Source organism: Dromaius novaehollandiae, chromosome 7 (genome assembly GCF_036370855.1).
Source record: "Dromaius novaehollandiae isolate bDroNov1 chromosome 7, bDroNov1.hap1, whole genome shotgun sequence".
NCBI classification, from domain to species: domain Eukaryota; kingdom Metazoa; phylum Chordata; class Aves; order Casuariiformes; family Dromaiidae; genus Dromaius; species Dromaius novaehollandiae.
In genome coordinates, this window is record NC_088104.1 from 23333893 (window position 1) to 23348817 (window position 14925).

General features: G+C 37.4%; 1 protein-coding gene across 8 annotated transcripts in view; it reads left to right on the top strand.

Annotated features, from left to right (window-relative positions):
* Nucleotides 1-14925, top strand: part of UBR3 (ubiquitin protein ligase E3 component n-recognin 3) — a 123228-nt gene that overhangs the window by 95243 nt on the left and 13060 nt on the right. For all 8 annotated transcript variants that reach the window (XM_064514908.1, XM_064514909.1, XM_064514910.1 and 5 more), the window contains 2 exons: nucleotides 315-420; nucleotides 8835-8935. In XM_064514908.1, coding sequence (XP_064370978.1) covers nucleotides 315-420; nucleotides 8835-8935 — 207 coding nt within the window. The remainder of the gene's footprint in view (nucleotides 1-314; nucleotides 421-8834; nucleotides 8936-14925) is intronic.

Here is a 14925-nt window from a genome sequence, read left to right on the forward strand (position 1 = left end):
TGTAATTAAATATATGGATCTGGTGTTTTACCAGCATTAAAATACCAGAGGTCTGTTTGTAGCTTTCTAAATAGCCTTTCTCTCTTCCAAAATTTCAATAGAGGAAAAAAAAAGTTGTACTTCCTGTACATGCATATATTCACTGGCTTCTGGAGAAAACTTACTTCTCTTCAAAACCTTTTAAAAAAAATGTTAGGTACCAGCCTATTTGGAACTAGAAGACTTTGCAGAATCTTACAAAATAAATGACCGTGAGCTAATGTAAAATACTCTGTTGTATACAATAATTAACAGTTTTCTTCTCCACCTTTCAGATCAGCTGTTCCACGTGTTGGCCATGCACATGCGCCTCTACAGTATTGACTCTGCATACAATCCCTGGAGAAAACTAACCCAGCTGATGCAGGATAAAAATTCAGAGCAAGTATTTTAATTTACCAAATAAGTTTTACCTTGTGAATGAAACATCTTTACAGAGGAATTTTGAGTAACTTTCTACCTTAATTTAAATTCTCCGTGATGTGGGCTGCAAAACTTAACCTCTAAAAATTACCTTTCTATATTTTCAAAAGTAAATTTTCAGTTATCTTTTACATAAGCTGTTCTTGTTTTGAGCTCAAGCTTAAATACAAAGGATGCTAGACCAAACTTACATCAAGATTAAATTCATAAATAATTTAAATAATTTATTGAACATTGGTAAATGATGAATAGCTGTTACAGAAATGACATAAGTAGGTCTAATTATATGTGAGAAATAATTCCGATCTGAGCTAAAATATCTTATCGTGCTTGTTATTTTAAACATGCTATTTACCTGAGTTTGCTTTTATAGCATTAACAGTGTACACCTATACAAGGATTAGCAAGGAAATAAATGGAGCCATGTATCTCTATTTTGCAAGGACTCATCTTCCTACTTTTCTCAAGACCTTTAATCTTTGAGATTCTACCTTAACAGGGGTCGTATTGCTACTTCTCTCTTGCCTAAAACCAGATGATTATTTTTTGAGTTCTTCCTCTACTTAACAGTGTAAGAGGAAAACCGTCTTTTATTATTATTATTATTATTATTTCTTGGTACCTTGAGCATGTTCTTCACAGCTAAGCTCTCCACTTTGTAGCTTGAAATCGTGTTGAAGATTCTGTCTTTCAAGTGCCTATGCAGTTGCATATTCATCAGTGTGTTTCTAGGAGCCTAAGAATGAAAGCATCATGGGATTTCAAATTTTGATCTAGGATAATGATACCACGGTTATAATCTGCAAGTTAGGAAAAAATAGTGAAATCTTTGTGCTTGCTTCAAGTTTGAGATTTTGCTGTTTGTCTTCTTGGACCCAGGTCTTTGTTTGCCATCAACATGAGATTATTGCAATAATTAGATTAGAATAACAGATTACTTTATAAATTGTTAGCAGAACAAATTGTCAAGAATTTTGTAACCTAAAAACCTTATTTATCATGTATTCAAACCTCTTTGAGAGGATGTGAACTCTGCAGCCTTCAACTGCTGGTGATGCTGTGTCTTCAAGTGATTCTGCCCTGACCTAGACTGAGCCACTGGAACAAGATAAATTTGGAGTGTGGTTGACTGAGAGTTATACCAAGCAAAATTAAGATCACGTTGATGGGTTGTTTACAGTTAGAAATGGTTGCAGGACTGATCTTGCACTTCTCATTTTGGATATTTGTAAAAATCGTGCTGGGTTTGGAAGCAGTTCCTTTTTCTGCATGTCTTGCGAAGCCGAGCAACTTTTTCTTGCTGTTGCAGACTTGATGGAATTAACCATGCATTTGTCACATCGAGGTTTGATTGTTGCAAGTGAGATTTGATTAGGCTCTATTTGGAACCACTTGGAAACTAATGGAACTGTAGAATCTAACAGCCGGCTTTGCAAGAGGCATTGCATGTTGGGAATGTGTTTGAGCAGTCCTGTTTTCTACACTGGTTTTCAACGGATTTCTTGGTAGAGCTGTAGTTGTTGATTTTGCACTATAAGAAGTCCTAAATGGTTTGGGAAGCTATACCTGAGGTATCTTCTGTCATGCCATGAGATATTGTTACTGTTGAGATGTCAGATGCAATCAAGCTGGAATTTTCTCGTCAGAAGTAAGAGGACCTAATTGCTCATGTTTTGGAATGCTTTTCCTGCCTTAATCTGCAGGACCCCAGATTCATTAACCTTCTAACACTGTTCTGCATCTGTTTTTTTTTTTAATTTTCTAAATTTTTGGATAGAAAGCTTGCAGAGGAGGAGGAATATTCATAGACAGTTGGAGCCATAACGTTTTTAATGCGTACAAATGGCATAAGATGGATTCCTATAATTATATTTTAGAAATTTGAAGAAGTAGTGTCACTTGAAGATTGCTTTCACATGATTGGTGTGATCTAATTGTACACTTTTTAGAGTCATAAGAGCCTTTTGAGAAATCCAGAATAGTATATTTTTTCTAGGTACAGGAAAGAGCACTCAGACTAATGAGAAGGTGATACAGTGCTGTAAATTGAAAAGGTTAAGAGGCTGGTGGAGAAGTACCACTGGAGGCTTAGGGTGTGGATTGCGCTCTGCCATTTTGAGTCTAACCAAGCAGTCTAAATCATCATCCTGACCAGTATGTGAGACTCTCATTAAAGGCTGGTAGAAATGAGTGTCGATGAGAGAAGATGATCTGTATGACCTCACTATATTATTGTGACTCCAGACCAGTGCAGCATCAGCAAAGTCACAGGATCGAAATATCTTTAAACTGAGCATTCTGAATTTACTTACTTGTTGCTTGTAAGCTTCGCATACAACCTCTGTTATCAAGGAGAAGAGTATTCTTTATCCAAGATCTTTGACTTCCTGGGGAGGAAAAAAAAAAGAAAAAAGGAAAATTGAGCGTGTTGGTGAGAAGTTTTTTCCTTTTCATTTTTACATAGTATTTCAGTTGAAAGCAGTTTTCTAAAGAGATAATTGCATCATTATTTATTTTTCTTTTTTTAACTTTGAATACTATCTACAGAACACCACACATTATGTTTATATCCTTATTTAATTGTAGTCACTTTATTTAAATACATTAATATTTAGAATTAAAATTACCCTGTTATAGAGCTCACAATTTCTAGCTTGATTTTCCTGAACCTAGTTATCACTATTTCACAGAATTACTCTGGTGTACCTCCCAAAGTCCAGCATCTTCCTTCATAACTGTGCCTAGAGCATTCTGTAGCTGAAAATAACTGCTGAAGATAGGAGTCATGCAATGACTCCCAGGTAAAGTAGAAATAAGGAAATTTTGAGCAAGAAGATACCCTATCAAAAAAGACTTAAATAATGTGAATTATTTGAAGGAAGAGGAGAAAAAGGTAAAGCTAAATCTGATGGACTGTGAAACTCTTGAGAATAAGTGGAATTAGTACGGGGTGTTTTACACTAGAGTATTGTGGATTCTTTCTTGTATGCAGTTCTTTTAGTCAAATTTAGTATACACTTGGTTACACAGGCTGTGGTTAAACGAATTGTTCTGCTAGGGACAGATCTGGTTTCAATGGTGATCAAATAAACAATTATTGTGGTGTAAGTGGGGAATAATCACTTCTGGCAGGGGGCAGAGAAGGAGCAGCTGGAGGCAATAATTGCTAGACCCAGATGTGAATGTAATGGACTAGTTCAAATAACTAGAGTTTCAGGAAGAGCAAACCTGAAATAAAAGGATGTAGGTTTTGTTAATTTAAATCTCTATGAAGGCTGAATTTTGGGGGATTCTGTGTTGACAGACAAAATGTGATGACAAAGAATGATTAGGTAAAGCATTAAGGATCTTTGAAGCAGAAGCCCTTCCCGAGAGGGGTGGGAGGGCAGAACTGCATCGTAGACTGAAATGCTGAAATGTTCTGGGTTATTTTTACTGAAGTGTTTTGTTCCTAAGCTAGATCACTTCAGTGATTGTTTATAGTGTTACACAGGCTACAAACTGCAGCACAGGGTTGGGAATGAGCAAATGCGCATGGAAAAGTCTTAAGTCATGTCACCATCACAAAAACTGATATGAAACCGGAAAAGTAAAACTATTTTTACAAAGATAGTCCAAGACAGACAGAGGGTAGGATGATGGGACAATGGCAGTGTAGTTAAGGCTTGTACAGAAGGTGGTGTGTGTGTGTATATATACATATATATTTGTACATGCTGTTTGTGATCCTGTCTGCAGCAGGACTTACGTGACCTATTCAATAGTCACAAAAGTCCCAAATGAACCACCAGTATCTTGGGATGTTTTTCATGATGCAGAGGTTTTGACAGCAACAGCAGCTTCAGGCCTGCCCCTGGCCTTTTATTTCTTCCCATATACTGTATCTCACCGTCTCCTCCAGCTGTGCTGATACAGCAGTGAGCAGGCTGCGTGGTGAACAAGGATAATGAACTAACCCAGCTTTTAAAATAGGTTATTTTTAGTATGGTTGGTAACAAGGGAGAGCTGGGGTTGTGGTTGTGGAGGGGAGAATGGGAGATGCCTAATGTTTGTACTGTCTGAAATCCCCGGGTTACCCAAGGAGAACTGACCTCCAAATCTTCTGTGACTCAGTGAAGAGCAGATATGAAATTTGGTTATATCCTAGAGTGTAGCCAGAATAGCTAGTACGACTCTACTTTCTAATGATGAACAGCAGTAATCGTGTATTACCGCTGAGCTTTCTGCAGGCTGGGATTCATGGACTGTATTTCTCATCCTACAAATCCTAGAGAAAATGTAAATTTGCCCTAGTCAAGTAAGCCTTTGTATATAGCCTTTGTCTCAGATTTTCTCTTTCTGACAGTTGTTAGAGGTCTGATGTTCAAAACTTCCACTTTATTTATTGAATTTATAACTTTATAAGTGGTTGGAGTTAGCATGAGACAAAATTTTTAAGCCTCTAGCTGAGAGAAGAGGGGAAGGAGAGAATATATGTAGAGACAGGCCAAAAGTAGATGCCTCTCGTTTCAAAGCAAAACAGAACTTGCCATTTGTCTGCATCCTTTCCCAAAGAAGTAATTCCCAGGTAAGCGCTCAGGAGGAGGATGCTGAACACAGAGGCAGAGTTGCTCAGCTGTCATGTCAGCTGATCGACAGCTCTGGTATTGGCACAGAAAGTGGTGCAGCCCACTTACCTTGGAGTGGAGGAGAGGTCAGTTCCATAGAGAAAATCAAGCAATGCATTTTTATTTATGGCATGTGTTTATATTGCATTGTATATGCTCTACCCATTTTTTTAATGGGTACACAAATAAAATACATTTGATTCCTTTTATATTATTTCAGTCCCATCTGAAATTGTACTAGCTTTCTTTGTGTCACATAAGCAGTGAATAAAATATTTTGTAAAGTCAGATTTATCGAGCTTTCACATACGCATTGGGGATTACAGGATGGGTAATTTCCATACCCTAAACACTCTTTATAAATTCAGTTTCAGTGTCATAATGAAGAAGTTGCTTAGGCTCTTGGCAAATGACAGAGGAGTTAAGTGCTTGATGTGCTACAGTGTTTGATATAAACTGAATCAGCTTGTCTAAAACCTTGACATTTAATATAGCTTTACTTCTTCAATTCATATGTAATGAAAAAATTAGACAAATAGTTCACCTTTTCCTGCGTTTGAAAAATGAGCACATTTATTTGTGATGTCGCCAGTCAATCATTGTGTATGTAAGAACACTTGCTAATTTTGTCAGAATTGGTATTTGACCTAATTGTTAAATCGCTGTTAAAGGATATTAATTAGTGTTGATACCCCTGTAAGAAAGCTGTTCAAGTAAATGTGACCAAGAGGAGTTAATATACATTTTTATCCTAACCTTCTTACAAGTTAATTTTTTCCCCTAATTTGTATATGGATTAAAAAAAATTAAGTTGAGAAGTAATTTGAGAGGTTTGTCCATGGTTTTAAAGTCGTTACATTATGAGGGTTATTTGATGGCATTTAAAAAAATCTGTGTTGTAATCATGAAATAAAACTAACCATAAGTAAAAGTAGAATTAGAGAAACTTGGTGCCTGTATCATTTTGAAAATGAGTCTTGGGAGCATGTTAGAAATTTTTAGCCCCCCTTGTCATTTTTAGAATTTAATATACTGATTTTTAGAATACTTGCTGGTTTGCTTGTTTGTTTTTAAGAGGTGCATATATATCTGTGTGTGTTTGTGTGTGTGTATGTATGTATGTTACAGTGCTTTAGAATAGTCATTTTATGATGTGACCCATGATAGCAGTAGGCATTATGGAAAGCATTTCTTCTGTAGCTATTTAAGGTTTGTTAACTCAAAAGGACCAATTAGACTTTTTTGTGTGTGTGTGACTTTTATTTATAAGACCAGTCAATCCACTTGTGGTCATTTTCACAACTGAGAGTATTGCAGAGAATGACCGAAAATCTTAGTCATTTTATAAAATGATTGCTTCAGAATGTGACTGTGATGTGCCTTACTGAGCTGGAAGAGAGGGGAAGGAGAACAGGTAAATGTACGAATGGGTAACGCGCTTGAGAGAACACTTTTGGTCTCTTCTTAAACTACTACTTCTACATGTTAAATGTTTCTATTGCAAATGACTCCTAGCAATGCCTTTTTGTAGAGATGCATCTGAGTTTTCATGAAATCACTATTTAGGAGTCTCCCTCCAAAAGCAGCATCTTGTTTATGTGCCCCAGAAGATTGGATTCCCAAAGCTATTAGAAGGCACTAAGGATCCTCTAGAGGCACCCACGGTGCACCACCCGTGGATTACCGCTTCTCATTACGCAGTGTACAGGAGCTCAGTTTGCCTGCTGAGTGTGATAGATGACACCAAGGAGAGCTGGTGTCTTCTCACACAGGCATCAGCTAAGGTGATGAAATAGCCAGTGCCAGCCGAGGTGGAGCAGAGGAAGAGGGTGCTTGTGGAAGAGAGACAGTAATTGGATCCAGCAGGAGTTTGAAGGTCCTGCTCTGGAAGGGTAGAAGTGAGGCAGAAGAGTGCTGAAATTTCTTGTCCTTCTGTTGCTTTCCTGGATCTCATTCTGCTTGTACAGAGACTTGGGCAATTGCTCCAGGGCTTGAAAAAAAAAAAAAGAAAGAAAGAAAAAAAAGAAAAAAAACCTCATTGGGCATCTCTAGGGTCTTGCAGTGCAACCAAAAGGAGGAGGGTGAAACTGTTCTTTTGGGGGTTGATATTGATATGGATTTTTTTTAATACAGCTATCTAGCATCCTCATCAGTTATGGTTTACTTGCAGGACAGTTAGGATTGCTGGAAAAAAGCAAGAAACTAACCTTGAAATTGTAGCAGGTGGATGTATTTTGATTTCTCAGATGTTTCTTATAGAGTAGGGCCCAGTGAGGTGAAACATGCTGGAGACGGTTAGCTGTCCTAAGCAAGTGAAGCTCCCGCCAAGAGAGGGAACACTATTTTCTACATGGTTTCTGACAAGTGAGAAGAATGACAAAAGAGGAAAAAAATGAAAAAGGATAAGGACTAATAGGAGGAATTTTCAGGAGAAAATTCCCTTCCAGGAGGAAAGAGAGCATTTCAAGCACATGACAGTTGGAAGGAACTCAGAAGTGGTTGATAGATTTTGCAGCATTTGCATCTGTTTGTTACTATTATGGAAAACAGAGTCTTCGACAGCTTCTCATGAGAGATGCAGTTATGGGATCAGTTATGATAGGGCATCACAATATGGCTTCTGCAATAGTAGTAATAGAGATAAATATGTCAAAGCAAACAAACAAAAGCACTCCTTCCCTGTTACTCCCATAGCATTTAACAGCCAACCAACTAGCTCCTGTACTGTGATGGCAGGAGAGAGAGATCTAAGATGGTCTCAGTTTCTGAATGTCAGATTCAGAGTGATGTCTTTTTACCCCATTCTCATAGTGTGGGGAATGGGAATAAGAATCAAACCAGCGCTTTCTTCTGTGCGTGTCGCAGAAGGGAAAAGGTGATAGTTGAGGATGCATATGGCATTGCACCAGCTGCTTGCACTTGAGATATCCTTCCCACTTCCGCATCGGTTAACGAGAGGGCAACTCTTCTTGTGATTTTGATTTTTGCGATTTTGGCTCAGCTGTTGGAACTTGTGAAGTGTGTCCTACAGGATATTGTTGGTATTTGAAGTGTTACACCAAGCTAGAAAAATGCTACCTCCTTTCTGCTAACATATTCTTCTTTTAGGTATACAGCTGTGAGGTAATGTTATGTCATAGAATAAATCTGAATCATTTAAAAGTTTGCAGCATCTCTTTGTGCTTGTTCTCTGCCCTTCTAGCTTTTTTTTCTTTTCTAAACAAATTATGCAAGATTACATATTCCCACCTATGGCAACTGTTCATGTCTTCATTCCCTTACATGAAGGATGTAAATATCCTTCTGAAGGTCTCAGTGTTTTCCAGTAGGAATAATCCCAGTAATATTAATGTAATTAGAGGATTCATTGTTGTAATAGCATGGTATACTTGTGAAATGCTACACTTGGAGAAGCCAATTAAATTACTGTGTTACTAGGTAGTATGTTTTGTTATTTTTGAACACAATACTGAATGTTAATTGAGTCTGTATATAGAAATAAATAGTTCAGGCAGCCTGGAAAGTTTTAAATTATCGTAAGTAGAATCAGATACCCAAATGGTGACTTCTTCATGAGTTATTACAATCCATTAGTAACATTAAGTGATTATAAAATCAAGACTTGTTAGAGATTTGTGAAGTATTTGACTTATAGAAGCCTGATATCAAATGTAATGCCATTTAAAATACGATGCAAAATAAAATATGAACATGGAAAATGGGTTTTGGTGTCAAAAGTGATTTTCTCTGGGCTTTCTTTTCCAGGCTGATAAGTGAAGAACTGCCAGAAGTTCCTGTACTTTACAGAGATGTCTCATCCCTTTTGCTTATCCAGATTTTAACCATGCCTCAACCACTGCACAAGGGTATGTTACAAAAATATGTATACTTAGATGATTATTCATATGAACATGCATTTATGGTGGTTTCCAGAAAAACAAATCCTAGCTTGTCTGTTGTGTAGTCTCAAGTAATGTTTCTGCCTTATCTACAGAAGGTGGCACTGAACAGAAATTTTTGTTGTGGTTTGACAGCCTTATCTGTGTCCTCTGCCTTCTCACCTCATCAGTCAGCCTATTCAGTGAAGATACAAGAGCTGAGCAAAAACTATTATGTTCTTTTACTGAAAGGAAAAGTGTCCTTTGTTTGACCTTCATCTCTTAGCTCAGAGGGGCAGCTCAATACTTCAAGTTCAACTTGGTGCCAAAGGGTGAAAGATTGTAATTTAGTTTGAATTTAAGAGTTTAAATTGCAGCAGTCTTGTATAATAGGAAATGTATAAAGACAATATCTGTTCTAATGCAGCAGCTGCAAGAGAGACAGCATATAGTATAATTTGGAATAAATATTTAACAGACATTTATGAATCATATTTTTCATTACTAACATCAAAATTATTTTAAAACAGTTTTTATATATATATATATATATATGAAAAGAGCAGCTGAACATGGCCTATCTTGCTACTAGGCAGTGTATGTTCCAGAAGATGGTAGTTCAGACCCTCTGATCTCTGGTTTGATTATCTATAGCTATACCTTTATTAAAAAAAGGGGGAGGGGGGAAAGCAAACAATCCTTACGATTTCACTGACAAGGAACAGAGTATCTGTAGTGGGGTCTATGTGGCAATTTTGATATCTACTGAGTTTTGTTAATTTTGGGGTAGATAAATAGGGGTTTCTGCTCTTGGTGCATATGCCTAACCTGTAGTAAGTGTAGCAGAAACTTTGTTTCCACTGAAGAGGTGTTCAGTCCTAACTACTGAATTCTCTGATACAGTTCAAGTCAGTTTGTATGTATCTGTTTACTTTGTGGGTTAGTTTTTTTGATTCCATGTGCATGTCTATGTATTAAATATGCCCAGTAAATTATTAAAATATGAAACTATTGAGAGAATAGTAGTCCAAATAGTACTCCATAGTAGTAGTACTCAATAATAGTCCAAATAGTACTCCAAATATTTTTGGAGTAGGAAAAAAACTATACATTTTTACTGCAATGTTATAATAATTTAACTTTTCTCAGGTGGTCTTAGTAAGGGGATAGTTTAATGAGACTAGCTTCATCTGAAATACAGGAAAGGGAGTGGTGAAGCTAAAGTGCAAACAATAGTCTTTTTGTAGTTCATACTTAAGCATCAAAGAATACTCCTTATGAAAGTATACCTTTTTACTAGGAAAAACAACATTCAATTAATAGTAAACCTGTAGAGAATTCTATAAAATACTGCACATCAGCTGCATGTTTTTCTTTTAGTTGGTAAAAGTCTTAATTCTTTTACTTTCATTTAGCATATGTTGCAGCTGAAAGGGAAAAGGCAAGTCGCAGGAAAAAGATGACTATAACCACTTCAATCTATGAAGCATTAAATTGGAAATAAATTGCCATTTATCTTTCTAATTTTTGCTTCATCAAATGGGTTAGGAAGAATAAAAAGAAAGTTTTTCATAATTCTCTGTCCTGAAATGTAGAATGCAGTTCAGAAAAGTAGGTAAGAACAAGTTTGTTTAGAAGCTTGTCTTGGCTATGTAGGTGACAAACTTGAATGTCACCAGCATTAACTCTTGGTGCGGAGCGGAGGCATAAAATGGTAACATGGCTTGTCCAGGGTCACGTGGCAGCTCAGTGATAGGGGTGAACAAAATCCACATTAGACCCTGCTGCAGTCTGCCCTCTCTCTGTTGCTTTGGAGCGATTGCAGTTGCGGACTGGCTGTATGCTGGTATTCAGACACGAGGACTGATGCCTGCATGCTCTGACAGACGATTTCCAGTACATTTCTTTAACATTTGACTTGATTACTTTGCAGAAGAAGTGGTGTCACAGTATGGTGCAGAATCCCCTAGTAGTGGTATTAAAACTGTAATACTGAAGAGAAAATCTGTTTTCCTTGCTATTTTAGGATGGACGCCATCCTTTAATGGTACTGGTCTAAATGGCAGGGTCATTTATTGGGTACACTGACATATTTGGAGGTGCCATATTTGTATAATTACAGCAAACTAGAACTGTTCAAGTATTAAATCTCCTTTTTGTTTGTACTCAAAATCCTGTTTACACGATGTTTCTTCTTAAAAGACATGAGCCCTCTGTAAGGAGGACCCAAAATTCCTCTCTTGTCCTTCAGATACAGCACTGACAATTGCCTTAACTCCCCTATTAACTGTTGATAGGTGTTGTTATCTTTTCAATCTGACATCGATTAAGGCAATATAAGTGCCATTAGACTGTTCAGCCTCTTCATTCAGAGAAGAAAATTGATCCGAACCCATCGCAAAGAAAGAACACTGCAAATTAAATCTTTTATTATGGGAAAAACTTTGTGGTGGAGGTCAGAGCATTTGCAAGCACTAGTCACATCAATTTATAAAAGAAGGGAATGAAGAGGATAGTGTGTATCTCATGTAATGTGACCTGCAAAATAATCACCGTTTTCAAGATACTAAATCAATTTGTGAATTTTTAAAATGTTTGATTGATAAGAGAACACGGGCAGAGCTTTTGTAGGCTTCACATGCTAGGCATTTTGAATTTGCAGAAGATTAAATATGAGCTACATAGGTGTCTCTGGTTTAAATCTTTGTCAGTTGTGATGCACAGGATGGACATCACCAGTTCATGGTGATGTGAACTGGGACTGTGTACTAAAGGAGGACTTTGTTTGCAGGACCTCTATCTCCTTTGTTACAGAAGTAAGAAATAGTGTTGTGTATGAAGCAAGATGGTGGAGAGACAGAGACGCTGGCTATGTTGTTAACGAAACTTCGTCATTGTGAAGTGGTTTCTTCCTCCTCCTTCCCTCTTCTGCAGCACTTTTTGACAGAACAAGTCATTTGATTCAAATCGGCTGTTCTTTACTGTTGCCGTTCATTGCAAGCGTTTAATTTTCTCAGTGCCTGACTTGGGACCCCTATGGTCAGATTTGCAGAAGCAGAGAGTCCTCAGAGCCTCAGTGATTCCAGGTGCTCCTGTGCTTTGAGCATAAAAAATAGCATGCTGTTGCAAAGTATTTTAGAAACTGGGGTCTGGATGAAGTGGGGTGAGCCTGTGTCTGGTAGGTGCGTAGGGCTGATAGTCAGCTGGGCAGCAGCGACAGGCCACAGCGCGCGTGCGAGGAGCGCTGCTCAGTCCAGCCAGCAGCGGGGCTTCGCAGGGGCGCCCGCGCAGCAGCCCGCACTGCCCCAGCTGGCACCGCTGTGCTGCTCTCGCTTTGCCAGCAACAGCCTTGCTCCAGCTCAAAAGCCATTCTTGAGGGTTTAGCTCAGTCTCTGTATACTGTGGGGAAATTTTTCTTTTTTGCTGTATGATACCTAAATCCAGCCCCTTTTTGCAACTCTGTTAAGGCCCAGATGCCCAAGAATCTGACCTGGATGTTCTGATGCAATTTTTTTTTTTTTAATAATGTTTCAATGACATGCAACAAAAATGTAGCAAGCAGCGCTGAGGCAAATACTAGCATTTTTCTTTCATGATTGGATAAGGATCTTGACTAAATATAGAATGAATGAAATCAGCTTGAATATATCCAATTTCAGTGTAGAAGCTTTAATATTTATCTGTATGCTGGGACTTCAGTATACCTTGCATGGATTAGCTGAAGTTCAGTGCTGACTCCCTTTGTTTCAAAGTTTGTTTTCAAGTAGCTGAGTTTTAGATCAAGAGAAATATTTTTAAGGGTTACTTATACAAAGATGTCCTTTGCAATCCACTGAAAAGGGTCTGTCATTTTGCATATTTGCTTTATGAATTCTTTCCTGCAGTTGTTGCCTGCCAGTGTATACCATCTCATTTGGTATTTAAATTAAAAGATATGTTGTTTGTAATACACTTATTCTCCCTAGCATTTCTTGCACTCATGTTAAAATAGGGCTCTAGCAGCATTTTCTATATAAACTTTATTTTAAGGGGGTTTAATTAATGCATATAATGGGATGTTGTTGAGTAAATTGGTTTTTTTTAAAAAAAAAAAAAAAAAAAAAAAAAAGACCATAAAAGCATTTCTTGATATTGTTCAAAAATAAGTACAAAAATGCTGTCTTCACCTCTGTCTTGACTATAATGACCTGGTCATATTAATACAACTTTTAGACTGTCAGAATAATATCAGATTTGTCTATTTGGGTACAAACACTTAAGTCCAAATGAGAGTGCATCTAGTGCAGAATGTCGTGCAGTATATCGTCTGCAACAGAAGGGACCGACATCCCTTAAAACATCGAAGTAGTTTACTCCACAGCATACAACTGTGCTAATAACCTCCCGAGTTATTAGAAAGGCGTCCTACTATGAAACGCACCACCTCCACCGGGGGGGCGTTAGGAGGACACCACTCAGCCCCCGCGCTCATTGGAGAAAGGCAAATAAAATAGCTCTTTGCAGTAGGCAAGAACATAACTGCTTTAACAGTCTGAATACCTGAAATTGTCAGTTATTTTGCATTTTACAAATTAGAGATACCACATAATAACCAAATAATACTTGAGTCCTCTGACTAGTTGTTTTTAGTTGGTCTCTCATGGGATGTTTTGATATTGTGAGATGCTTGTTTTCAAAGCCTAGGCTCTCATTACGCAAAATGCTGCCTCTGAGCTGCTCCTTTGATATTTTCCTACAAAAACAGATGAAGTTTGTTTGTGTGGAAGTCAAGCTTCTTAGGGGTGGCCCATGTAGATGACGTCTCCTCTGTTAGTTGTGCGAGGGCGCATTTTTGGCCAATTCTGTATTCTCCAAAAACAATATGTAATTCAGTGTCATTTGTGGATTGTGTACATGTAAGTAAATGTAACAATTAATTTTTAAAAACATATTATACACTAGACAAAATTTCTGCTGAATTTAACAAGTAATAATAATGTGGGGATAGGGACGAGGAATTATATTTAATAAAAATCAAATTTCTTAAAATGTAATGATTTTAGAGTGTACTAAGATGCACAGTGTTGAGCGATGTATAATAATCTCAGCATAATAAAATGAGAATTAGAAGGTGAAACAGACTATGGAAAATTGGTGAATGTTGACCACTGGTCTAATTTTGCTGCTTAAGTGCAAAAAAAAAAAAAAAAAAAAAAAATCAAAGCAGTTATAAATTCTAAGAAGCAAATTTGATTTTTTTTAAATGCAGTCTGTTGCTGCTGATATAAATACTTTCAATATAACCTTAATCTTTGTAATATCTCTTTAGAGAAAAATATCTTAATCTCCACTAAGAGCTGCTTCTACACACTTCCTATTGTTAGATGAGGAATCTTTCCTCATCCTCTCATAATTACGCACTGTTGTCCAGTACAACAATATAAGCTTTAAATTTGAACAATTACAGTATCTGAAAAAGTAAAGCCAAAGGTGCAAGGCTATTACAGCTGATCCATATTGGTAACTTTGCCAATTTTTGTGTTGACAGTTTGCTTCACCAAAGTTCTTGGAGCCCCACGTGAGCTCAGGGCTCATATAAAATAGACACTATCCAAAAGAAATAGTGGTTAGGTGAGAGGTTGGGAAAACAAGTGACACTTGTCGTATATATATATGCCATCTCTCGTCTGTGTTCTCTTTGACTCCATACATTTTTTTCTTTAAAGGGGGAGCAGTTGCAAGTGCCTATAGAATTCTGCCGCAGCTACGGCTGCCTTCTGCATGAAGCTTGTCCCCTGAAAGTAGGGGACTGTTACATTTGAAGTTGTGGTTTCTAACTTTTATCTGACTCACTTATGTTTGCAGAAAAATTATGGAGTAGATTGTTTTTCATTCTTGCTTTCACAGTGTAAAATTGATCTTTAGTGCTTGTTCCTGCTACTGATGGAGACAGAGCTCAGTACTTGAGTTCATTTCTAGCTAGGATTGTAGATTGTAGC